This window comes from Pan troglodytes, chromosome 1 (assembly GCF_028858775.2).
Source record: "Pan troglodytes isolate AG18354 chromosome 1, NHGRI_mPanTro3-v2.0_pri, whole genome shotgun sequence".
Lineage (NCBI taxonomy): Eukaryota > Metazoa > Chordata > Mammalia > Primates > Hominidae > Pan > Pan troglodytes.
Window position 1 is genome coordinate 225,507,834 of NC_072398.2, and position 25,163 is coordinate 225,532,996.

Consider the following 25,163-nt stretch of genomic DNA (forward strand, 5'->3'; position numbering starts at 1 on the left):
CTCCCGCTGCTGGGAGAGGGGAACTGGGAACCACTAAATGGCAGAACAGCACCCTTTTCCGGCCATATCACCTGGGCCAGAAAAAAAAAAAGAGGGGGCCCAGAGAAAAGCGGGCTGTTTCTGGGGCACCGCGGAGGCCGCAGATCAGAATCCAGCTTTTTACAATGGAGCGGAAGCGAACCTGGCTCAGGGCGATTCCGGGGCGGGCTAGGCCTGCGGGTCTCTCTGCCTGGTCCCCCGGGGCTTTTCTGTCGCGGGGAGGCTTCCTGTCGCGGGCCCTGGTCCCCCCTAGCCCCCTTCCGGGATGGGCGAGCTCCCGTCTTCAAGCCCAAGTTAATGACCAGGGACTTTGAACTTTTTGGAGATCTGCAAAGGGCTGGCCCCTCGGGGACAGTGACGCCCCCCACCCCCTCCCCTGAGCCTGGATCCTGGATTACCCCAAGCCACCGCCCGGCCTCCAGCCACCTCCCTGGCTCCGCGCGGGGCCCTTCCTGGGACCCCTCCTCTCCCCGGTCCCAGCCGGGCGGCGCCGTTGGTACATCCCGGCCAGTCCAGGTGGTAGCGCCCGCGCGGCTACCGTAATTCCCCTACGTCCCGCGCCCCAGTTTGCGCTGAGTCGACTGAGCCCGTCCCGCGGCTCCCGTCCCCCTCTCCCCGCGCGCCCCATGAGGCTTTGGCAGTCTCGGCCCGAGCCTTAGACACCGGGGAGGAGACCCTGGTCCTGTTCCTAGGTGAGTCGCGGGGAAGTGGGAGCTGCGCTCCGGACGGGGGGTGGGACTAGGCGCCAGGACCCCCCCTAAACCGATGGACAGAACCCGGATTCGAGATTCCCACGTAGTGCCAGGCCTGTGGGTGGGTACGGGGTCCTCACCAGCTGTATCTCCATTTACGTGAGGGTGGAATGGGTTCAAGCTCCCGCCCCCATCACAGTGTCTCTAGGGTGGGCCGGCTCGGAGATAGGGCCGTGAGGAGTCTATGGGACCCTGGCCCCGGTATGGGGGGTATTGGCGGGGCAGGGGGATCCTGGAGGGGCCTGGGCGCGCGGCGTGGCTGGGAGGCTCAGCCGATCCTCCCCATTTGGCCAGTCCCGGAGTCGGTCCCAGGCGGAAAAGCCCTCTCGAGGCCGGCAGGGGGCGCCAGAGGCTGCGCCTCGGGCAGTCTGAGCCGACCCAGGCACCCACTTAGGGGTGGGGGATGCGGGAGAGACCCGTGAATCCGGGGAGGCCCTGGCCTGCCTTGGTGGAAGTCTGGGAAATGGAGGCCAAGAGGTCCCCTGCAGATTCCTTAGTAACTCCTCAAGTTGAGGGAGCTCGGGGGTATTTTACCATTCTCCTGCCCTTTAGCCAGGGTCTGGGCACACGCTAGGACCTGGCAGCCATCCCCAGATACTGAATTCTATGCCCTCTTGGCACAGGTGGGCAAATTGAGGCCCAGTAGGAGAAGGGCAGGGGAACGCAGGCTCCAGACCAGGTCTTCTGAAGCCCAGGCAGGTGCCCTCTTTCCCCCGCTCCCTACCAAGGAGGCTTCTAAGTTGCACCGGGGAAGGGGTTGCTAGTCCAGGTGCTCCGAAGACACACGCTGGGGTCTGGGGCTGGGAACTGCAGAGGCTGGGCAGGAGGGGATGTTCACAGACTGCAGCCCCTCCCTCTTTCTCTAGCACTGGGTCCCAGCCTTGGGCATCCCAGCCAGGACCGCTCCCTGGGGAGGAAGGGGCCTTCCTGGCTTCCAGGGCCCGTGCGGTGGGCTTAGCCTGGGGAGAGGTTTTCTGTGTCCCTGCCATCTGCCCGGCACAGGGCAGGGCCTTAGGTCAGGCTCTGACTCCAGGTGAGCCTCAGAACCCAAGGGGTGATGGGTGAGGCCTGGGCCTAGGGGAGAGGAGGGTGGGTAGGCCGGGTGGAGCGTAGAGAGCCGCCTGGCAAAGCCACCCCGCTCTGGCTGGCCTGCCCATGCATGCAGTCTCCACCCCTGGATTTCCAAGGTGTTGGGTGGGGCCTTGGGACTAGCAGGCTCCCAGGGGAGCTTAGCCTTGGTGGGAATTCCTGGCAAGGACATCCCTCCAGCCAGAGAGCTCGGACTCCTGGTTCCAGGCCCGTCTGCTGTTGGCAGAGCCTGGGGCTGGCCCCAGACCTGCGTCCTTTCCTGGACAGGGAAGTCCCTCTCCCACCCAGACCAGGCTGGGGCCCCAGCTCGTTGTGGGGCAGGGATGCCTGGGGGATCCCTGGTTTCCCATCTGCTTTTCTGGGGCTGGGGGAGGTGATACTGAGGGAGAACAGCCGGGTGAGGGGGTCCTGCCTTGGAGACTCCATTATTCATCAGCCTCCGCATCTGGTTTCTGGGTATCAGTTTCAACAAGCCGGCCCTGACTCACAAGCCTGGAGCTGGGGCTGGGCTGGGGAGGGGCTCCCTCCCCAGGGAGTTGGGGGCCAGGACTTCTTGGGCCTGCCCCTGAGCTGTTTTCAGCTCCCCGCTGTGGAGAGGAGGTGGGAATGCAGGAGCCTGCCCAGGCCCACCCCACTGCCCTGGTACAGGGGCTGGGGGCTCTTTTCTGCTCTGCACTCTTGCCCCTAAGGAGCAGTCCCCCACCCTTGCTGAGTACCCGGGCAGCAGCCTCACTCAGGGATGGCCAGGGCCCAGGCACTCAGGTGACCTCTGGTGATCCGCCCTGACCCAGCCCTGGTGGTCTCCACTTGACGCAACCTGGTTACCCCACACCGGTCGGCTCCCCGCAAGCTGGCTTTGGGATCTGCCGTGTCTTCAGGAAGGCAATCTCCAGGGCCCTGTTGCCCAAACCAACATTCAGCTGTCTTCAGGCCCCACGCCTGCCCTGTGCCTGAGGCACCCATTTCCCTACGTAGCAGCAGCTGGTGACTTTGGGGCAAGTCAGTTGACACAGGCCTTAGTTTCTCTATCTGTTAAATGGGGATTGTAACAGTATCTCCTCCTAAGAGTCTTTGAGAAGAGTGAATGGGATTCACTGCCTGGAACTCCCGCGATGGGGTGGCACGTGGAATGCTCAGTGAAATGCAGTTATCTGCCTACAGGACAGTATGGGGGTGGAGGTCTGGGGCAAGACCACCCGATCTGAAGTAGGAACTCACCTGCCCAGGGCCAGCAGGCCCAAGGTCACGGATACTAGGAGGAGGAAGAGACCTTCGGTCTGGCAGTGGGGAAGGCTCTGTTGACCGTCGGCCACAGGAAGGGATATCCTGGCCGAGCCCTTTCCTGTCCCCATGTCCTTCTGTGGCATGAAGGCCCTTCTGCCTTCATCTGTTCACTGATCTCATCCCCACCAAGCGCACCTACTGTGCACCAGGACTGTTCTAAGTGCCGAGGACGCAGTGAGATGCAGACGGCCAAGGCGCTGGCTTCTGGAGAGGACAGTCTGGTAGGGAAGAATGATGATAAACAAGTGAACAAAGAAATGAATTACAGGTAGTAATAAACACTAAGAAGGAAATAATTTAACTTAAAGGAATTGAGAGTGGGAGGGTGAGGGTGGTTTATTTTAAGAGGAGGGAAAAGGACGTCTTGGAGGTGACATTTAAGTTGGGGCCTGGTGCCAGCTGTTTGAAGATAGGGTGCGTGGAATTCCAGAGAGAAAATACAGAGGAGAAAATACAGAGAGAAGGAAGACCGGCAGGTGGACCCTGTGCGGACCAGCTGGGAGGGAGGCAGGAGCCCGGCCATGGTGGGATTTCACTATAAGCAAGATGGGAAGTTTTAGTTTTCAAAACTCTGCCTGTTGGCCGGGTGTGGTGGCTCATGCCTGTAATCTCAGCACTTTGGGAGGCCAAGGTGGGGGTGGATCACTTGAGATCAGGAGTTAGTGACCAGCCTGGTCAACATGGCGAAACCCCATCTCTACTAAAATACAAAAATTAGCTGGGTGTAGTGGCGGGCGCCTGTAATCCCAGCTACTGGGGAGGCTGAGGCAGAAGAATCACTTGAACCTGGGAGGTGGAGGTCGTAGTGAGCTGGGATCATGCCACTGCACTCCAACGTGAGTGACAGAGCAAGATTCCGTCTCAAAAACAAACAAACAAAAAACAAAAACACAACTCTGCCTGTGGTGTAGACAGTGGGTGACCTGGGCTTTGGGAGTGGAGACAGCCCTGGAAGTCTCCCAGCCTCTAATAAACCGCTGCTGCCCTCCCAAAGCCATCTCACGGACCCTGGCCCCCTTCCCACCCTCTTTCCCCATGGAACCAGGTGGAGGAGGAGCAATTAGGGGTGGGTGGGCTGATGACAGACAGCATGGCCACCTCACCCCCATAGGTTCTGAGGAGTGTCCCAAGGAGGCCATTCCAGAATCCCAGAGCCACAGTCTGAGTTTCAGTCTTGCCTGTAGACTTTTGTCTCTTTATGTCACTTTATCCCCCACCCCGTGAATGGGGCTAATGGTGCCTGCCCTGCCTTCCTGGGAATCAGTGTAAAAGCGCTTTGACAGCCGTGTAGTGGTGACTCCAGCACCAGAGTCTGGGGGTTTGCATCCTCTCAGGCTTTGCTGAGTGCCCCCTGGCGGTGAGGACCTGGCCTAGAGCTGCAGGGACCTGGGCTGCTGTGCCATGTGGGTCGCCAGGGTTTCCTGATGCCTCCACCTCACCCAGCTCCTGGGGGCTGCCAAGGATAGCCTCTCAGAGCAGCCTGCCTTCTGCCCACGGCCCTTTCCAGAGGCCACCGGCCTTTGGCTCTTGGCCTCTGCCGTACCTGGGCAGTGAGCAGTCGGTGTGAGGGGGTGTCCCTGGGGCTCAGGCTCTCAGGCAGGGGTCTCCAGGTTGATGGGAGGGGCTGAGATGAGAGCTGGTTGTGAGGTTGGGGTGGGTGTGTGACTGGGGCTCAAAGCTGGTGTTGGAGCAGAGAGGGGTGTCCCTGGGGCTAGATGGAGAGCCGGACCAAGGACCCTGAGGGGAGTGTGCCCCATCCTGGCCTCCCCCTTCTGGTGCCTGTATTCTAAGAGCTCCCTTGCTGGGAGTAAGAAGGGGTCCCCTGGGCTGAGGCTCCGAGGCGGGGGTGGGGGTCTCCAGGAGGAAGGGAGGAGAGAAGGTACCCTTCTGGCTGGGAGGGACCGTGCGTGTTGGCGCTGAGGGTGAGGTGGAGACCACAGCAGAGTGGGCACCCCCAGGGCTGGGCGGGGATCGAGTCACCCAGGGGAGGGGCTCCACAGTCTCCAAGGTTGGGGGGGGGTGTCACCAGCGCCCCCTGCCTCCAGCATTCAAGGAGCTCCCCAGGAGAAAGAGCAAGTTCTGAGGAGCCCTCTGAGCCCGGCATTGGTGTTGAGGAGGGAGTCAGAGAAGAGAGGGGCCTGGGGCCGCGCAGAGGCGCAGAGGTGGGGGTACCCCGGGCCAGGCAGAGGTGGGAAGGTGGGGGTCCCGGGGACTGGGCAGAGGCGGGGGTGTGGGGGTCCCCCGGCCGGGCAGAGGTAGGGGTGTGGAGTCCCCGGGTCTGGGCAGAGGCGGGGAGGCGGGGGTACCCCAGGCCGGGCGGAGGCGGGGGCGTGTGGGTCGCCCGGGCGGGCGGAGGCGGGGGTGTGGGGGTTCCCGGGCGGGGAGGCGGGGATCCCCGGGGCTGGGTGGCGAGGGCCCGGGCGGGAGGGAGGTGTCCGCCTTCCTGGGGGGCTGGGGGCTGTTCCGGGCCCGGCCCTCCCCGGGGTCCCCGCGCTCGGCGGGGGCGGGCGCGGCCGCACAATGGCAGGAAGCGGGGCTCCGCGCTTTGTCCGGCGGGCGGCGCAGACCGCGGCTTCCTCCGGCCGCCATGGGGACAGGACCCGGTGTCTCCGGACGCCTAGCAGCCTCCAGGCCGCGCCCGGGGCTGCCCCTCCGGGACTCGGAGCCCTCCTGGGCCGGGGGTCGTGCCCGCGACGGTGAAAGCCAGGTACGGGGCCGGGACGGGGCGGGAACGGGGCTGGGTGCCCAGTTCTCGCCTGCAGCCGCCCAGTCCTGTGCGGGAGGCCAGGGAGGGGGTGCCCGTGACTATGGGCCCCGCGGCCCCCAGGGGAAGGATGCGGCCCATGGCGGCCGAGCCCCCTACCTGGGCAGCTGCACCCTGGTGACGGGGACCTCGGACTCCGGGGTGTGTCCCCGCCGGCTGAGATGTCCCCGCCAATTCTTGGCGCTTTGTGTCTGGGGCCAGCTCCGGACACACCTGTGGGTCCCGGGCCCTATGCTGGGCCGCCCCTCTCCTTTCCTTCCTCTGCCCTGCCCCTGCCCACAGCCTCCTCCTACCCCAGAGGCCTCTGTTTCTCCTTCTGCCTCTGGCCCCAGCCCTTGTGTGAGGGTGGACGCCTGGTTCTCTGTCCCCATCCTCACATGCGTGTTTTCCCCAAAGGGCCCCCCTCTGTTATTTTGGCTACCTGGCGTTAGAGGGGGTGGGAGCTGGCTGTTCCCATGGGTGGGCTCTCTCCTCCCTTGGGTTGAGACCTGGGAACATTCCCCCCTGGACCCTCGTGTCCCTCCTGCAGTACAGAGGCAGGACATGGTGGGCAGGCAGGCAGGTGAGGGAGGGGCAGTTGGGTCTGAGAGAAGGGGCTGGAGTCTGGCTTCAAGAAGGGGCCATTCCGCCCTAGTGCTGGGGGAGTCCTGCCTCTGGAGGGAGCTGGGGAGACTCTGGGGTTTGGGGGTGGGACGTGAAGCAGGACGGGGAGCAGAAACTGCACCAGGGGGCTCTGCCCACCCCAGCTTCTCAGTTGGGCTCATGGTTCTCCCGGGGGGCTTCCAGAACGTCATCGTCAACCAGATCTGCTCGACGAAGTCGGAAACCACCTGGTTCAGATCCTGGGGCTGAGCCTCACTGTGCCCCCAGTGCCCCTGAGCCTGGGGACTGCTGAGAGGAGGGAAGCAGATGAGGTCAGCCGGGCCTGGGCACCAGCCCCTGGCAGCAGCCTGAGGAGTCGAGCAGCCTCGGTGATGGTAGTGGCCACCCAGACCATCACAGCAGGGAAACTGCTCTCGAGGCTTTCAAGGGATCCAGGGTGGGGTGCGTCATAGGGCTCAGTCCATATTTGTTGAATACTGACTCTTCTGTAAGGAGCGAATCAGGGTATAAAATCTGCTGTCTGTATATTGGATTGATTTAAAAACAAGATTGTGGCACAGAATCAGACTTGGACTGGAAGGGTCCCAGAGACCCTCCCAGAACTCCTCCGACCTAGCACGGCTCCTTCCTTGTCACCCCCTACCTGCGGTGAGGCCAGGGCTTGGGTCATGGGCAGGTCTGCCGCCCCAGCTGGCACTAGGAAATCTCAGGAGGCCCGGAAGGGATTGGAGCTGGGAGCCTCTGCCAGGCTGGCTGGGGGCACAGAGGGCCAGAGGGCTGCGAAGCCCGCAGACGGGGGGCTCCCAGGAAGAGGGGACAAGGTGGGGCAGGGCCCTTCCCCAGATCATTCTCATGAGGAGACACCTGAAGCTTGGGCTCCCTGAAGCTGCAAAGCCTGATGTTTCTCTCAGCAGTGCGCTGTGGATTCAGGGTGAGGGTGTGGGTAGAGCCCTGGCTGAGGACAGCTTAGTGGTCTCTGTAGTTTTTAAATTTTTTTCTGAGACGGGGTCTCACTGTGTCACCCAGGCTGGAGTGCAGCAATGTGATCATGGCTCACTGCAGCCTCAACCTCCTGGGCTCCAGCAATCTTCCCACCTCAGCCTCCCAAGTAGCTGGGACTACAAGAGAGCGCCACCACACCCGGCTAATTTTGTTTGTTTTTTGTAGAGGCAGGATCTCACTGTGTGGCCCGGGCTGGAGTTTTTGCACTTTGTTTTACAATAGATTAAGACAGAAACCAGAAAGAGCTGCAGGGGTTGAGGGATCAATCCCATCACCCTCACTTCAAGCCCCACAAGCACAGTTGAAGATCACTCCTGAAGGGTGTAGAAGTGGGGGCACCTGGTGCTCAAGGCTGCCTTCAGGAATCTGGGTCATCCTGTCCCCAGCCACCTGCCTGGGGCCCAGCTCCATGCAGATCAGCCCCTCCCTGAGCACGTGGGCCTGCTTGGAGTGCCACCTGCCGACTGCCAGTCCTGTGCCCTGTTCCCTTTCCTGTCAGATGGAGACGTGGAGGGACACAAGAACCAACAGGGCTTGCATCAAACTGAGATAGATTTCCTCCTGTCCCCGTAATCCCGGCTGACCTGAGGCCAGCCTCTCCCTCCTAAGACACCCATGAGAGGGCGTGAATGTGGGTTAAAATCTGGGATCCAGTCTGGGTGCCGTGGCTCACGCCTGTAATCCCAGCACTTGGTGAGGCCGATGTGGGTGGATCACCTGAGGGCAGGCGTTCAAGACCAGCCTGACCAACAAGGTGAAACCCCGTCTCTACTCAAAATCCAAAAATTAGCTGGGTGTGGTGGCGTGTGCTTGTAGTCCCAGTTACTTGGGAGGCTGAAACAGGAGAATTGTTTGAACCCAGGAGGCGGAGGTTGCAGTGAGCCAAGATTGTGCCACTGCTCTCCAGCCTGGGCAACAGAGCGAGACTCTATCGCAAAAAACATAAATAAATACATAAATAAATAAATAATAATCTGGGATCCAGAGCCCCACACACAGTGGCTTCAAGTCCTAGATCCACTGGCTGTGTGACCTTAGACAAGTCATTTCACCTCTCTGAGTTTTACTTTCCTCTTGTGTGAAACAGGGACAATAACAGCCCTTATCTTATGGGATGAGATACACATGTAATGCCCCCAGTGTGGCTCCAGACACATGACGACCACGTTAAAAACACACTCAGATTCTTCCCAGCCTCCTCCTCCCTCCTGTCACTTTCTCTGCTATCCTCACCACGCCTATCTCGGAAATCTCTCATCGGGCTTTCACCAGCCAGAAACTCTTCAGCGCCTCTCTCCTGCCTTAATTCATAAATTAAACAAGGATTTATGGAGCAGCTGGGACCGGAGGTCAGGCGCTGAATCAGACAGAGTAACGTTTCTGTCCTTGCGGATGTGACCAGGTGTAGAGGCAGCAGGGTGGAATATGTGACCTGTCAGGTGCTGGAAAGTGCTGAGGACAGGAAAGGAGCGTGGAGGGCGAATGAGGAGGATGAGAAGGTGACTTGGGGGGAAGCTAGCAGCAGGGGAGGGAAGGCAGGGAGCCATGCATTTCAATATCTGGGGAAAAGCATCTCAGTCCAGGGACTGGCAGATGTCACAGCTCAGAGGTGGGAGCTGCCCTGAGGGAGTGTGTCCTGGAACGACCAGGAGGCCAGTGGGTGAGGGGAGTGAGCCAGGATGGAAGAGCAGGACAGGAGGTCCCTGAATGGGGTGGCCTTAACCCTAAAAAAAAAAAAAGTCAATGTCATAAAAGACTGAAAACCCTAACCTTAACCCTTTTGGCTTTTTTTTTTTTTAAGATAGTGTCTTCCCTGTAGCCCAGGCTGGAGTGCAGTGGCGCAATCTCAGCTCACTGCAACCTCTGCCTCCTGAGTTCAAGCAATTCTCCTGCCTCAGCCTCCTGAGTAGCTGGGACTACAGGCGTGTGCCACCATGCCCGGCTAAGTTTTTGTGTTTTTAGTAGAGACGGGGTTTCACCGTGTTAGCCAGGATGGTCTTGATCTCCTGACCTTGTGATCCGCCTGCCTCAGCCTCCCAAAGTGCTGGGGATTACAGGCATGAGCCATCACGCCTGGCCTTTTTATTTACTTATATATATATTTATTTATTTATTTTGAGACGGAGTTTTGCCCCAGGCTGGAGTGCGATGGCACAATCTCAGCTCACTGCAACCTCTGCCTCCCGTATTCAAGCGATTCTCCTGCTTCAGCCTCCCGTATAGCTGGGATTACAGGCATGCGCCACCATGCCCAGCTAATTTTGTATTTTTAGTAGAGACAGGGTTTCTTCCATGTTGGTCAGGCTGGTCTCGAACTCCCAACCTCAGGTGACCCGCCCGCCTCGGCCTCCCAAAGTGCTGGGATTACAGGCATAGCCACTGCTCCTGGCCCCTTTTGGCTTTTATTCAGAGTGAGATGGGAACCCTTGGAGGGTTTTGAGTAGATACAGTGGGACTCCTCTTTGAACAGGGCCCACTCTAGCTGCCCATGGACAACATATTGTGGGAGATGGGGGTAGCAGTGAGGCCAGTTTTGAGGCCATTGTTGTCATCTAGCTAAAAGGTGGCTGGGCAGTGGCACGCTTATGAGCTGTGGCTGGGTTGAGGCCACAGATACTAAAGGTGGAGCCAGCGGGATTTTCGGGCTGACCAGATGGGGGCGTAACAGAGAATGTCAAGAGTGACCCCAAGCCGATATGGTGGCTCACACCTGTAATCTCAGCACTAATTCCAGCACTTTGGGAGGCTGAGGCGGGCGGATCAGTCGAGCCCAGGAGTTCGAGACCAGGCTGCGCAACGTGGCGAAATCCTATCTCTACTAAAAATTAGCTGGGTATGGTGGTACATGCCTGTAGTCCCAGCTACTTGGGACGGTGAGGCAGGAGAATCACTTGAACCCAGGAGGCAGAGGTTGCAGTGAGCCGAGATTGCGGCACTGCACTCCAGATTGGGTGACAGAGTGAGACCCTGTCTCAAAAAAAAAAAGGAAATCCCTCACCTTGCAGCCATCAGAAGAATCAAATAATTGATTTAGGTAAAAATCGTCTATGTATGCTAAAGCTCTTAGGACCGCAAGCTCACATCACCATGCCTGGCTAATTTTTTTTTTTTTGGAGACAAAGTCTCGCTCTGTCACTCAGGCTGGAGTGCAGTGATGTGATCTCGGCTCACTGCAACCTCTGCCCCCGGTTCAAGCAATTCTCCTGCCTCAGCCTCCTGAGTAGCTGGGACTACAGGCGCACGCTGCCACGGCTGGCTAATTTTTTGTATTTTAGTAGAGACGGGGTTTCACCGTGTTGCCCAGGCTGCTATCAAACTCCTGAGCTCAGGCAATCCACCCGCCTCGGCCTCCCAAAGTGCTAGGATTACAGGCATGAGCCACCATGCCTGGCAATTTTTTATATTTTTAGTAGAGATAGGGTTTTGTCATGTTGGCCAGGCTGGTCTTGAACTCCTGACCTCAACTGATTGAGTGAGATTACTGGGGAACAAGACATCTCAAAGTGCCATGCCACAGATTACTTATTAATTATAGGGGAAAAAGGGACTCTACAAGGTACAGAGGTCCCCAGAGGATCCAGCATTACAGGCAAATAGCAAGAACACACAGCTCTGTGGTGTCCCCGCCTGAACGCTCAGTTTGAAACTTTCTGAGGACCACCAGGGAGATCCACATTGAGGAGCTCTGTGCGAGGCTGCTGGCTCGAAGACTTCCAAAATGTCAAGGTCGGCCAGGCACAGTGGCTCATGCCTATAATCCCAGCTCTTTGGGAGATCAAGGCGGGCAGATTGCTTGAGCCCAGGAGTTCAAGACTAGCCTGGGCAACATAGTGAGACCTGTCGCTACTAAAAATAAAAAAGTTAGTTGGGCGTAGTGGCATGCACCTAGTATTCCCAGCTACTAAGGAGGCTAAGGCAGGAGGATTACTTGAGTCCGGGAGGTTGAGGTTGCAGTGAGCTGATCATGCCATACTACTCCAGCCTGGGCTACAGAGCGAGACCCTGTCTTGAAGAAAAAAAAAAAGTCAATGTAATAAAAGACCACAAAAAACAAGGCTGGGCACGGTGGCTCACGCGTGTAATCCCAGCACTTTGGGAGGCCGAGGTGGGCGGATCACGAGGTCAGGAGATCGAGACCATCCTGGCTAACACGGTGAAATTCCGTCTCTACTAAAAATACAAAAAATTAGCCAGGCATGGTGGCGGGCGCCTGTAGTCCCAGCTACTTTGGAGGCTGAGGCAGGAGAATGGCAGGAACCCGGGGGGCGAGCTTGCAGTGAGCCAAGATCGCACCACTGCACTCCAGCCTGGGTGACAGAGCGAGACTCCGTCTCAAAAAAAAAAAAACAAAACAAAAAAACCACAGAAAACAAGTAAGGAGTCTGGAGTATGGTGGCCTAATCTCGGCTCACTGCAACCTCCTTCTTTCGGATTCAAGTGATTCTCCTGCCTCAGTCTCCCAAGTAGCTGGGATTACGGGCACGCACCACCATGCCTGGCTAATTTTTTGTAATTTTGGTAGAGACGGTGTTTTGCCATGTTGGCCAGGCTGGTCTTAAACTCCTGACCTCAAGCGATCTGCCCACCTCGGCCTCCCAAATTGGTGGGATTACAGGCATAAGCTACCTCACCTGGCCAGAATTCATTCTTAAAGGATAAACAGGGCCAGGCGCGGTGGCTCATGCCTATAATCCCAGCACTTTGGGAGGCCGGGGCGGGAGGATCACGAGGTCAGGAGATCGAGACCATCCTGGCTAACACGGTGAAACCCCGTCTCTACCAAAAATACAAAAAATTAGCCGGGCGTGGTGGCGGGTGCCTGTAGTCCCAGCTACTCAGGAGGCTGAGGCAGGAGAATGGTGTGAACCGAGGAGGCGGAGCTTGCAGTGAGTCGAGATTGCGCCACTGCACTCCAGCCTGGGCGACAGAGTGAGACTCTGTCTCAAAAAAAAAAAAAAAGGGATAAACAGACATAACCAAATGCCATGTGTGAACCTTGATTAGTTCCTATATGAGGAAGTATATCTGTAAGAACGTTATTTAGACACTTGGGAAAATGTCAATATAGACTATGTATCAAGGTTCAGTTTCCCAAGTGCGACAATTCTATGGGGTTTTGTAGGAAAACTGTCTTTTTTCTTAGGCAGCACCATGAGTTCTGCCCCAGGGGAGGGGGGTGCTGAGAAGAGAATGGGAGAGAAAGCAGATGTGGTAGATGTCAACTTGGGGAGTCCAGAGGGCATGTGGATGTCATGTGCTATTCTTATAATTTTTGGTAGGTTTGAAATATTTTAAAACAAGTCTGGGCGCAGTGGCTCACGCCTATAATCCCAGCACTTTGGGAGGCCAAGGCAGGCGGATCACCTGAGACCAGGAGTTCAATACCAACCTGGCCAACATGGTGAAACTCCGTCTCTACTAAAAATACAAAAATTAGTTGGGCATGGTGGATTGTGGCTGTAATCTCAGCTACTTGGGAGGCTGAGGCAGGAGAATCACTTGAACCTGGGAGGCGGAGGTTGCAGTGAGCTGAGATCATGCCATTGCACTCCAGCCTGGGCAACAGAGCGAGACCCCTTCTCAGAAAAATTTAAAAAAATAAAAAGAAAAGAAATATTTTAAAACAAAACTTGGGAAAAATAAAGAGAGTGGGAGGAGAGAACTAGGAAGTCGTGAATACTGATACCTGTTTACAGAGTTTAGCTGTGAAGGGAAAGAAAGAAAGTCAGCCGTAGCTGGAGGGTGAGGTGAGGCCTCTGTAAAATGGAGAAATAAGGCTGGGCGTGGCAGCTCATGCCTGTAATGCCAGCATTTTGGGAGACCAAGGTGGGCGGATCACTTGAGGCCAGGAGTTTGAGACCAGCCTGGGCAACATGGTGAAACCCCGTCTCTCCAAAAAATACAAAAACTCGCCTATGGTGGTGTGTGCTTCTAGTCCAAGCTATTCGGGAGGCTGAGGCTAGAGGATCACGTGAGTCTGGGAGGTCAAGGCTGCAGTGAGCCATGATTGTGCCACTGCACTCCCTGTCTCAAAGAAAGAAAGAAAGAAAAAAGATGGAGAAGCCGGGCGTGGTGACTCACGCCTGTAATCCCAGCACTTTGGGAGGCTCAGGCGGGCTGTTCACGAGTCAGGAATTCGAGACCAGTCTGGCCAACATAGTGAAACCCTGTCTCTACTAAAAATACAAAAAAAAAATTAGCTGGGCATGGTGGTGTGCGCCTGTAATCCCAGCTACTGGGGAGGCTGAGGCAGGAGAATTGCGTGAAACCAGGAAGCGGAGGTTGCAGTGAGCCGAGATCAAGCCATTGCACTCCAGTCTGGGTGACAGAATGAGACTCTGTCTCAGAAAAAGAAAAAAAAGAAAAAGATGGAGAAATAACCACGTGTTGGTGTGGCAGTGGGGGAAATGATCCAGCAGAGGGGAAACTTGATGATGTGGGAGAGGGGGGACTGCTGGGGGGCGTCTCCTCACCCTGGATGGAGGGATGGATCCATTAGGGAGAGCTGGCCCAGGTTGGAGCAGGGCAGTTCATTCTAAGTCCCTGCAGCGCTGGGCCGGGGTCGAGGGATGTGGCGGATCTCGTGGACCTCCTGAAGGCTTCTGTCCCCACCCCAGGTATGTCACCACGCCGACTGCCAGCAGCTGCACCGCCGGGGGCCCCTCAACCTCTGCGAGGCCTGTGACAGCAAGTTCCACAGCACCATGCATTATGATGGGCATGTCCGCTTCGACCTTCCCCCACAAGGTGAGCACAGGCGGGAGCCGCAGCTCGGCCCCCAGAGCTCCTGTGTCAGTGTTTCAGTAACTGTCGGAAACGTGCTAGGGCGTCATAAGGACAAGTCGACTGTAAATAATGAAACCCGAGTATGTTACGGTTCCTTTTGTTCCAAATGTTTTTTAGCAAGAGAGAAAGTCCAGGAGCGTGCCCCTTCCAGAGGCAGGCCTTTCTCTATCTGGTGCTGTGCTCTCACTGGTTCTCACCTCCCCCAGCTGCTTTTGCCCCTGGCCTGTGGCCCACACAGAGAAGGCCCCTTTCTTTCTAGTTCTGCCTATCCTCAGGGCAGGGGACTTCTGGACAAGTCCTGCAAGCCAGGCTGTGGGCCTAGCAGAGGCAGTGTGGAGTGGGGGTGGCCAGGTCAGGAGGCACTTGTAGCAGGAAATAAGAAATTCCTCTTGCTGAGCAGGGACCCAGCTCAGGCCCACCATCAACTGCCTATGGAGGAGTGGCTCTCAGGCATCCAGGCCTGGTGAGAAATGCCAACCCCTGAGTCCTTTCCCAGCTGATCAGAGGAACAAAAGGATTCTTCTGGTTGGGCACGGTGGCTCATGTCTGGAATACAAAAAATACAAAAATTAGCCAGGTGTGGTGGCACACACTTGTGGTCCCAGCTGCTTGGAGGCTGAGGTGGAAGGATCGCTTGAACCCGGACAATGGAGGCTCCAGTGAGCCCTGATCGTGCCACTGCACTCCAGCCTGAGCGACAGAGCAAGGCCCTGTCTTAAAAAACAATAAACAAACTAAAGACTCTCCCCCACTGCCAGGGCCCCTTGGGAATTCAGGTGTGGTCACAGCATGGGGGAGGGGAGGCCTGGAAGAAAGAGCCATGGACTTTGGTCCCTTCCTGTAACAACCTCAGAGGCAGGGCTTCCTTATCCTTATTTTATAGAAGGGTAAACTGAGGCCACAGGTGAGTTTGTTTTTGGGGTGGAGCTTCACCATGGGTGTCATCCCAGGGCCTTTGTGTCCTTTTGGGTCTGTGGGGATAGACAGCAATGACTGAGGCCAGGCAAGGTGGCTCACACCTGTAATCCCAGCACTTTGGGAGGCTGAGGTGGGTGGATCACTTGAGGTCAGGAGTTTGAGAACAGCCTGGCCAACATGTCGAAACCCTGTCACTACTAAAAATACAAAAAAATGAGCCGGGTGTGGTGGCGCACGCCTGCAATCCCAGCTACTCAAGAGGCTGAAGCATGAGAATTGCTTGAACCCAGGAGGTGGAGGTTGCAGTGAGCCGAGATCATGCCACTGCACTCCAGCCTGGGTGACAGAGTGAGACCCTGTCTCAAAACAAAAACAAAAAACAATGACTGAGCCCCTCTCCTCACAGAACTGAAGGGCCCTTGCTACCTTTAATCTGGGGGTTCCAGGGTAACAGGCTGTGGTCCCTCTGGAGGCAGCCATGCTGCAGGCTAAGGAGGGGCGGGGGAGGCACAACCCTCTCCTGCTTTCTCCCAAGGCTCTGTCCTGGCCCGGAACGTGTCCACCCGGTCATGCCCGCCGCGCACCAGCCCCGCAGTGGACTTGGAGGAGGAGGAGGAGGAGAGCTCTGTGGATGGCAAAGGGTAGGTGAGGGATGAGTGGGCAGAGAGATACCTGGAGGGCCCCACGGCTGGGTCTCAGATCAGACATTCAGGACCAGATGCTCTGGCGCCTTCCTCGAGTAAGGCTGATGGGCAGACCTCTTCCCACGCCTGTGGCTGTCCTGACTCCGGGAAGAAGCCACCCAGCCTGGGCCAGCCTCCAGGGTGCTTGGGATCCTAGCCCACACCAGACCAGGTACCGTTCGGTGTGACTCCCGTGTTGGCCACCAGAGGGCGCACAGCCCCATGCGGGCCCGGCCGGGTTGAATCCACGCGGGTTACCTGTCACCTGGGGTGAGCCAAGGGCGGGGAGGCTACAGGCCCACTCGCCGCCCACGCTGGCGAGGGCCACCCACACCTCCAACCTCTGCCCTCCTCGCTTCCCTGCAGGGACCGGAAGAGCACAGGCCTGAAACTCTCCAAGAAGAAAGCAAGGAGGAGACACACGGATGTGAGGAGCCCCCCACAGCCGGCAGATGCGGGCTCCCGACAGCCTGCGCCCTTCCCCGAGCCTGGGCCTTCCTCCGGGATGGGGGTGGGGAGGTCTGCATCCCAGGGTGCAGAGGCCTGGGAGATCGCTGGGGTTCCCTTTCTTGCTGGGGTTCCCATCCGAGATTGGAGGGTGGGGAGGGTGGGGAGGAGGGCGGGGAGGAGGGCGGGAAGGAGAAGCTCACAGCCCCCACCCCCACCATCCTCTCAGGACCCAAGCAAGGAATGCTTCACTCTGAAATTTGACCTGAATGTGGACATTGAGACAGAGATCGTCCCAGCCATGAAGAAGAAGTCACTGGGGTAGGGCTTGATGGGGCTCAGGGTGGAAGTGGGACTGGGAGTAGGGGTGGCCCCATGTCGCAGGCTCCGGGTCTCTGCAGGTGTGACGTGTGTGTCTGTGTGGTGGCCCGTGAGCGAGCGCATCCCTGCGTGGGCAGACCCGTGCTGGTGTGCACGCCAGTGTGAGGGAGTGCGGCGGGGTCTGTGTACTTGTGCGTTTTAATCATGTGTGCAAGAGCCAGGCCTGGGTGTGGGCAGGCGTGTGACAGGTCTGCCGTGGTATGCAGATGCGCCTGTGTGAGCACCTCTGCGGGCAGGTGTCTGTGGACCTGCGTGTGATCCCATGCGGGCTTCCCTTTTCCGTTGGGAAGGTGGGGGCAGCTGGGGCTGTGGGTGGGGCGGGGGCTCATGGGGGCGGGGCCCAAGCTGAAGCGACTGGCCGCCTGGTTCTAACACACATGCCTCCTGTCCTGGGGGCAGGGAGGTGCTGCTGCCTGTATTTGAAAGGAAGGGCATTGCGCTGGGCAAAGTGGACATCTACCTGGACCAGTCCAACACACCCCTGTCCCTCACCTTCGAGGCCTACAGGTTCGGGGGACACTACCTTCGTGTCAAAGGTGAGAAGCAGCCTGGGCCAAATGGGGCCGCTGGGACTGGCGGAGCCTCCTGGAGATGGGCGCCCTTCCCAGGCTCAGGTTCCCATTGGTCGTGGGCCTGAGCAGCCTCATTACCATACAGGTGTCTCTGCTGGGTGCTGCTGGGGGAGGGGAGGGTGCTGGCAGGGCGGGGCTGTCGGGGGAGGGCAGGCAGGCCTTGGTGTGGATCCTCCGGGGAGAGAGGACCGGGGACCCCCTCCTCCACCAGACCTGGGTACTGAGGATCTCTCGTGGCCCCCACATGCGGCCCCAGCCAAGCCTGGAGATGAGGGCAAGGTGGAGCAGGGCGTGAAGGACTCCAAGTCCCTGAGTTTGCCGATTCTGCGGCCAGCTGGGACCGGGCCCCCCGCCCTGGAGCGTGTGGACCCCCAGAGCCGCCGGGAGAGCCTGGACATCTTGGTGAGGAGGAGGGGGTGTGTCAGGGGAGGGGGTGGGAAGGGGCCCAGGCTGGGCCCACAGCCCCTCCTCAGAGGCAGTCACCCTGGTCTCTCACTGCCCCCTCTTGGGGTTTTAATTGCCCCTTCTGGAAAATGGGGTTGGCTGGGAGAGTAGGGGACCCTCTCTCTCTGGATCTAGCCATAGCCCAAGGTGAGGGCTTGTATCTGAGACTCTTCTAGTGCCAGGGGTCAGGGAACCTGTGTGTGCATGTGTGCGTGAGAGCACTTGTACCTGGGGCTACAGACCACCCAGAGCTGTGTTCCAGAGTGCATCTCAGTGTGTAACTCTGTGCTTCATGCTTGAAGCTGGGGGACTGGGGGATGATAGTCTGGGCGTATATGATAGTCTGGACCTTCCAGTCTCCAGATATGTCTGGGCCCCAGGAGAGGGGACACCTCAGGGTAGAGATGCAGAGACCCTCCTCCATCCCAGGCTGGCCTGAGGCCCTGGAAACCCGCCCTGGGGTGGGGCCATGGGGGCTGGCAGAGGGTCCCGGCCCTGACCACCCTTCCCTGGCCAGGCCCCTGGCCGCCGCCGCAAGAACATGTCAGAGTTCCTGGGGGAGGCGAGCATCCCCGGGCAGGAGCCCCCCACGCCCTCCAGCTGCTCTCTGCCCAGCGGCAGCAGTGGCAGCACCAATAGCGGCGACAGCTGGAAGAACCGGGCGGCCAGTCGCTTCAGCGGCTTTTTCAGCTCCGGCCCCAGCACCAGCGCCTTTGGCCGGGTATGTGGCCCCATCTGCCCAGGGTCAGGCAGCTGGCTGGCCGTGACCCCTGACCCTGACCAGGGTATCTTTCCAGGAGGTAGACAAGATGGAGCAGCTGGAGGGCAAGCTGCACACCTACAGCCTCTTCGGGCTGCCCAGGCTGCCCCGGGGGCTGCGCTTCGACCATGACTCCTGGGAGGAGGAGTACGATGAAGACGAGGCTGAGGACAATGCCTGCCTGAGGCTGGAGGACAGCTGGCGGGAGCTCATTGATGGGCATGAGGTGAGTGCGGGCCACAGTGCTGCTCCCTCCTTGTCCCGAAAGGAGGACAGCCCTCGGGAGGACCCAGTGATCAGATGTTCCATGGGACGCCCCAAAGAGGCCACCGTTACCATTAGCCCACTTTGGAGACACTGAGGCTAGATGAAAATGGTGTGCCGCTTGGCTGTTTTAATGGCAGAGGAGGGCCCAGATCTTGGGTGTCTTAACTGTGATTACTCATGTGGTGTCAAGGGTGACCCTGCTCCTCTTGGGACCTCCATGTCCCCATTGGGAAAATGAGAGAGTTGCATGCAGGTTGCTTATCCTCCCCGGCCACCCTAAGGTGCTCCAGGCCTCGTGAATGACCCATCCTGCCCTCCCTCTAGAAGCTGACCCGGAGGCAGTGCCACCAGCAGGAGGCGGTGTGGGAGCTGCTGCACACGGAGGCCTCCTACATCAGGAAACTGCGGGTGATCATCAACGTGAGTAGGGGCTGCTCTGGTCCCCGTGGCCACCCTGCCCCCCTCTTTCTGACAGCCCTCAGATGAGGCTGAGCCTTTGCAGAAGGAGCAGGTGCCTGGCAATGAGGTGGGGACAGGAAAGTCAGACAACGGCTGCGCCCAGGGAGGAGGTGCCTCCTAGAGGAACCTGGGAGGGGGCTTCGGGCAGGTTTGTCAGGTTCAGCTGAATTAGCACAGGTGAGGCCTCATTCTTTCACTTTCGTTCAGTGGCTGTTTCCCAACACTTGCTGTGTGCTGGGTGCCCAGCAGGCCACGCCCTGGACGGGACAGAGTGAGCTGGCAGTGTAGAGATTTTGGCTCAGGGAGGGGAGCACCTACCCTGGGCTTGGAGCTTCCTGGAGGGAGGAAGCACCCTCAGAGGTGAAATCTGGAGGCTAAGCCAGGGCAGAGGTGGAGAAGGGAATTCCAGGCATGGCTTCAAAGCCAGTCTCCCCCGAGCTTCCCTCCAGGAGGGACCAGGGCAATGTGACCTCGGGAGGGCTATGAGGACTGGGTCTTTCCTCAGGGTCTGGACTACCCAGGTGCGAAGGCCAAAGGGTACAGCCTTCTTATCCGTGGCTGCTGTGGGGCCTCCTGGAACCGGGAAGGGGAAGGAGTGGCAGGGGAGCCTGAGGCTGGATGGGGCCCTAGGGCTGAGACAGCCTCCCGACCCCAGTCACACCATCCCCTGATCCCACAGCTGTTCCTGTGCTGCCTCCTGAACCTGCAAGAGTCAGGGCTGCTGTGTGAGGTGCGCTGGGATTCGGGGGCGGCGGCGGGTGAGGTACCAGGAAGGAGGGCGGGACCTGGACCTGGGGCGGGGCTAACCTGGCGGAGGGGCGTGGCCAACCGCACCTCCCGCCGCGCCCAGGTGGAGGCGGAGCGCCTGTTCAGCAACATCCCGGAGATCGCGCAGCTGCACCGCAGGCTGTGGGCTAGCGTGATGGCGCCGGTGCTGGAGAAGGCGCGGCGCACGCGAGCGCTGCTGCAGCCCGGGGACTTCCTCAAAGGCTTCAAGATGGTACGGGCGGGGCCGGGCGCAGGCGGGGGCACTGAGGCAGGGCTGGGGCGCCGAAAAGCCTCCACGGCCCGATCCGGTCTGCCCAGCATCCCCAACCTCCCCCAGGCCCGTAACCGCACTTGACCCCTTGTGGCCAAGGGTGAGGAATTACGAGGCGGTCGCCCGGGTTTGAGCCTCCACCTGACCATCTACCCCTGATCCCTGGCCACGGGTGGTCACTTTGGCTGAGGCTCAGTTTCCTCATCAGGAAACAGGGATCATAAGCTTGCTGCCCCCTTGGGGTGGTCGCCCAAGTGCAGTAAGGAAGCGCTTGCGCAGCGCCTGGCGCGGGCCGGCCCGCAGGGAGCGCGCGGTAACCGGCGCCGTGGTTGTTCTGCCCCGGGCCAGTTCGGCTCGCTCTTCAAGCCCTACATCCGCTACTGCATGGAGGAGGAGGGCTGCATGGAGTACATGCGCGGCCTGCTGCGCGACAACGACCTCTTCCGGGCCTACATCACGGTGAGGGCGCGCGTGCTGTGGGCGGGGGCGCAGGAGGACGGGACCCTGGACTGGGCCGGGTGGGGCGGGGCCTGCCCTGAGCCCCGCCCCCACTCCCCCACCGCAGTGGGCGGAGAAGCACCCACAGTGCCAGAGGCTGAAGCTGAGCGACATGCTGGCCAAACCCCACCAGCGGCTCACCAAGTACCCGCTGCTGCTCAAGTCGGTGCTGAGGAAGACCGAGGAGCCGCGCGCCAAGGAGGCCGTCGTCGCCATGGTAACCCTGATGGCCAGCGGGAGCCGTCCCCCCTGCGCGGCTCTCTGGTCCGTCATGACCCTGGACCTGAAGCTCCCTCGCCTGCCCCTAGATCGGCTCCGTGGAGCGCTTCATCCACCACGTGAACGCGTGCATGCGGCAGCGGCAGGAGCGGCAGCGGCTGGCGGCCGTGGTGAGCCGCATCGACGCCTACGAGGTGGTGGAAAGCAGCAGCGACGAAGTGGACAAGGTGGGCGTGTGTGTCTGCGGGGGTTGCCAGCTGGGAGAGAGGAAGGCCCAGCTGGCAGGCAGGGGTTGTGCTGGGCATCTCACTGAGGATGCCTAGCTGAGATGGGAGTCAGTCTCTGGCCTCCCCTACGCTCACGCCATCCGTCCCCAGCTCCTGAAGGAATTTCTGCACCTGGACTTGACAGCCCCCATCCCTGGCGCCTCCCCGGAGGAGACGCGGCAGCTGCTGCTGGAGGGGAGCCTGAGGATGAAGGAGGGGAAGGACAGCAAGGTGATTCCAGGGCCACCCCACCCCTGTGCCCTGCCCTTCCTAGGGACCTCCTGGGCCCCAGTCACTGGTTCTCAGCTCTGCAGTCCCTTGGGTGGTTACTCAAGAACCAGTGACCTTGTCATAGTGAATGACAGTTCTCTGCCTGCCATTCACAAATCCAGCAGTAGGGTCCTAGCCCTTGAAGGCAACAGTTGTGCCCATTTGTTGGTGCCACATGGGTTCCTGGTGGGAGGGCAGCCATATTCCACAAGTGGGCCAGGAACCCCAGAGCCTTGCTACCGTGCCATGGCCCCTTCAGGCATGGGGCAGGCTGAGAGCTTGCACACGGTGACTTCAAAGTCACCAGTCTTCTTTTTAATGTAAACTTGTATTGAGATAAGTCATCAACGTACATCTCAGTGAAAGAGAATCATCTTCCTCTTCATTTTAATTTTACTTGAAGGTTCATGGTGGGAGGAGTGTTTGACAAAAACCGAGTGCTCCCAGGGGAGGCTGGTGCCACAGTCCCCGGCCCTGACCCTGCTGGCCTCTCTGGCCACCCCCCCTCCTGCCACTGCAGATGGATGTGTACTGCTTCCTCTTCACGGATCTGCTGTTGGTGACCAAAGCAGTGAAGAAGGCAGAGAGGACCAGGGTCATCAGGCCACCCCTGCTCGTGGACAAGATTGTGTGCCGGGAGCTACGGGACCCTGGTAAGGAGCCCTGGTCCCCTGTTCCTGGTCAGGGGCTGTGATGGGTGGGGGCCATCGTCTCTGCTGACACTGACTTGGGCCTTCCCTAACCAGGGTCCTTCCTCCTTATCTACCTGAATGAGTTTCACAGTGCTGTAGGGGCCTACACGTTCCAGGCCAGCGGCCAGGCCTTGTGCCGTGGCTGGGTGGACACCATTTACAATGCCCAGGTGAGTGCAGAGTAGTGAGTGGGTGGGCAAGGCAGATTAGGGAGATGCTGGTCACAACCCATTCTGTCCCATGTACCCCAACCTTGCCTGCAGAACCAGCTGCAACAGCTGCGTGCACAGGAGCCCCCAGGCAGTCAGCAGCCCCTGCAGAGCCTGGAAGAGGAGGAGGATGAGCAGGAGGAGGAAGAGGAGGAGGAGGAGGAGGAGGAGGAAGGCGAGGACAGTGGCACTTCAGCTGCCAGCTCCCCTACCATCATGCGGAAAAGCAGCAGCAGCCCCGACTCTCAGCACTGGTACGTCTGCTCATGACCACCCAGCAGGTCAAACCAGGACAAGTACTCTAGCCCAGGACTCCTGAAGGCCCAGCCACGCTCCCTTCCTCCCAATGGCCTCTTGTCATGAACACTGTGGGAGCGGGGCTCTGTCTCCCCCAGAGTCCGGGTGGGGAGGGCAGACACCTTTCCATGTGCTGCCAGCCCTGATCCATTCGTGGTAGCTGCCTGGGGTGTTGTGCTGAGGATCCTTAGGGCAGATCCAGCCTTGGCAGGGAAGAGTGCTGGGCTCACTACTGAGGTCTGTTGTGGGCACTGGAGCTGGAAGATCTGCCACACCTGCCACATGCTGCCATCTCTGAGCCTCCAGCCCCAGGAGGGCAGAGGGTATAAACCACTGTGCATTGCCCAGCCTGGGGCTGCCTCAGGCCATCTAGGTTTCATGGCCTGGGCTGACTCTGCTCCTGGCCCCACAGTGCCTCAGATGGCTCCACAGAGACGCTGGCCATGGTTGTGGTAGAGCCTGGGGACACGCTGTCCTCCCCCGAGTTCGACAGCGGTCCTTTCAGCTCCCAGTCTGATGAGACCTCTCTCAGCACCACTGCCTCATCTGCCACGCCCACCAGTGAGCTGCTGCCCCTGGGTCCGGTGGACGGCCGCTCCTGCTCCATGGACTCTGCCTACGGCACCCTCTCCCCAACCTCCTTACAAGACTTTGTGGCCCCAGGCCCAATGGCAGAGCTAGTGCCTCAGGCCCCAGAGTCCCCACGAGTTCCTTCCCCTCCACCCTCGCCCCGTCTCTGCCGCCGCACCCCTGTCCAGCTGTTGACCTGCCCGCCCCACCTGCTCAAGTCTAAGTCCGAGGCCAGCCTCCTCCAGCTGCTGGCAGGGGCTGGCACCCATGGGACACCCTCTGCCCCCAGCCGCAGCCTGTCAGAGCTCTGCCTGGCTGTTCCAGCCCCAGGTATTAGGACTCAGGGCTCCCCTCAGGAAGCTGGACCCAGCTGGGATTGCCGAGGGGCCCCTAGCCCTGGCAGTGGTCCTGGGCTAGTCAGCTGCCTGGCCGGGGAACCTGCAGGCTCCCACAGGAAGAGGTGTGGAGACCTGCCCTCGGGGGCCTCTCCCAGGGTCCAGCCTGAGCCCCCACCAGGGGTCTCTGCCCAGCACAGGAAGCTGACCCTGGCCCAGCTCTACCGAATCAGGACCACCCTGCTGCTTAACTCCACGCTCACTGCCTCGTGAGTGGCCTGGACTGGGGTAGGGCAGGTGGCTCAGGGCACTGGCATGGGGGCCCACTCATGCCTGGGAGCATCGCATTTGGGGAGGGTCATGGCGGAGGGAGCCTGAACCCTGCCCAGTGTCTGGGTGCAGGGGGCTGTGGTGGGCAGCAGTGAAGGGGCCTGAGGAGTGCCGTGGGGAAGAGAGGGTGACCAGAGCCACTCTGAATGGCGTCAGCCAAAGAAGGACTCTGTCCCCTCCCCACCCTGTAGGGAGGTTTGAGCAGAGGGAGGCCCCCAAGAGTGCCATTGACCAAGAGACAGCAGACAGCCTGCCTCCTGGGGCGTGCCGGCACCTGCTTCAGCTACTGCCTCCTGTATGCATGAGCCGGATGCTGGGCAGGATCCCTGCCTACGCCCGGGCCCAATTTGCGCTTTGCCGGACTGGATGGAGTGGAGGAGGCCCAGGCCACAGTACCACCCCACCTGCCCAGGCAGCCCCTCGTCACCTACTCCCCGAAGTTACCAGCTCAGCTCGAGTCTTCAGGGCTGGGCTCCTAGGCTGCCCATCCCACTTCTACCCTCACTGGCCTCCAGTGGGATTCACTCCTGCCCTGCCCCCACCTTCCCAGTCCCACAGGCCACCCCTGGTTTGGGCTGGGTTCTGTAAAGTTACGTATTTATTGAGCTTTTGGTTCTTTTATAAAGACTTGTCTAGACTCCACTGGGAAGAGTCCTTTGCTTTGGGGCCCAGTGACTCGGGGCACTTGAGTTCAGGGCGGCCTCCTTGTGTTCCTGTGCTCCTCCACTTGCCACGGATGGGCCACGGATGGAGCTTGCCATGGGAAGCACTGGGAAGTAATGGGGTGTGGGGTGCCACCAGACCAACACCCCCAGACTTCCCCACCTTCAGCCACCATCAGAGCCTCTCCCCAGCTGCCCCCCGGGGATTCAGGGCTGAATCTGCCCAGTTCCCACACTCAGGCCAGCCCTCTTGGGAAGGTGGGTCCTCCATGGGGGTCCCTTCAGGAACTTTTTTTTTTTTAAATACAGAGTCTCACTCTGTCACCTAGGTTGGAGTGCAGTGGTGTGATGTCGGCTCACTGCAACCTCTGCCTCCCGGGTTCAAACGATTCTCCTGCCCCAGCCACTCTAGTAGCTGGAACTGCAGGTGTGCACCACCACGCCGGGCTAGTTTTTGTATTTTAAGTAGAGACGGCATTTCACCATATTGGTCAGGCTGGTCTCGAACTCCTGACCCCAAGTGTTC

At 59.4% G+C, this 25,163-nt stretch overlaps 1 protein-coding gene across 8 annotated transcripts in view; it reads left to right on the forward strand.

The window, feature by feature from the left end:
* Positions 1 to 24,617, forward strand: part of PLEKHG5 (pleckstrin homology and RhoGEF domain containing G5) — a 52,928-nt gene extending 28,311 nt beyond the window's left edge. For 3 of the 8 annotated variants that reach the window (XM_016953161.3, XM_016953172.2, XM_016953177.4), the window contains 20 exons: positions 14,151 to 14,280; positions 15,773 to 15,878; positions 16,287 to 16,347; positions 16,597 to 16,688; positions 17,148 to 17,284; positions 17,577 to 17,722; positions 18,282 to 18,485; positions 18,562 to 18,750; positions 19,116 to 19,211; positions 19,930 to 19,980; positions 20,101 to 20,250; positions 20,638 to 20,748; positions 20,855 to 21,004; positions 21,096 to 21,233; positions 21,384 to 21,503; positions 22,063 to 22,195; positions 22,289 to 22,404; positions 22,498 to 22,697; positions 23,153 to 23,914; positions 24,167 to 24,617. In XM_016953161.3, the coding sequence (XP_016808650.2) occupies positions 14,151 to 14,280; positions 15,773 to 15,878; positions 16,287 to 16,347; positions 16,597 to 16,688; positions 17,148 to 17,284; positions 17,577 to 17,722; positions 18,282 to 18,485; positions 18,562 to 18,750; positions 19,116 to 19,211; positions 19,930 to 19,980; positions 20,101 to 20,250; positions 20,638 to 20,748; positions 20,855 to 21,004; positions 21,096 to 21,233; positions 21,384 to 21,503; positions 22,063 to 22,195; positions 22,289 to 22,404; positions 22,498 to 22,697; positions 23,153 to 23,914; positions 24,167 to 24,176 (3,102 nt within the window). In that variant the 3' untranslated portion in view covers positions 24,177 to 24,617. Of the gene's footprint in view, positions 1 to 191; positions 732 to 5,686; positions 5,872 to 14,150; positions 14,281 to 15,772; positions 15,879 to 16,286; positions 16,348 to 16,596; positions 16,689 to 17,147; positions 17,285 to 17,576; positions 17,723 to 18,281; positions 18,486 to 18,561; positions 18,751 to 19,115; positions 19,212 to 19,929; positions 19,981 to 20,100; positions 20,251 to 20,637; positions 20,749 to 20,854; positions 21,005 to 21,095; positions 21,234 to 21,383; positions 21,504 to 22,062; positions 22,196 to 22,288; positions 22,405 to 22,497; positions 22,698 to 23,152; positions 23,919 to 24,166 lie in introns of those variants that run through there. The other 5 variants (XM_016953187.3, XM_016953166.3, XM_063786882.1 and 2 more) reach the window with 5 other exon arrangements.
* The last annotated feature ends 546 nt before the right edge of the window (positions 24,618 to 25,163 follow it).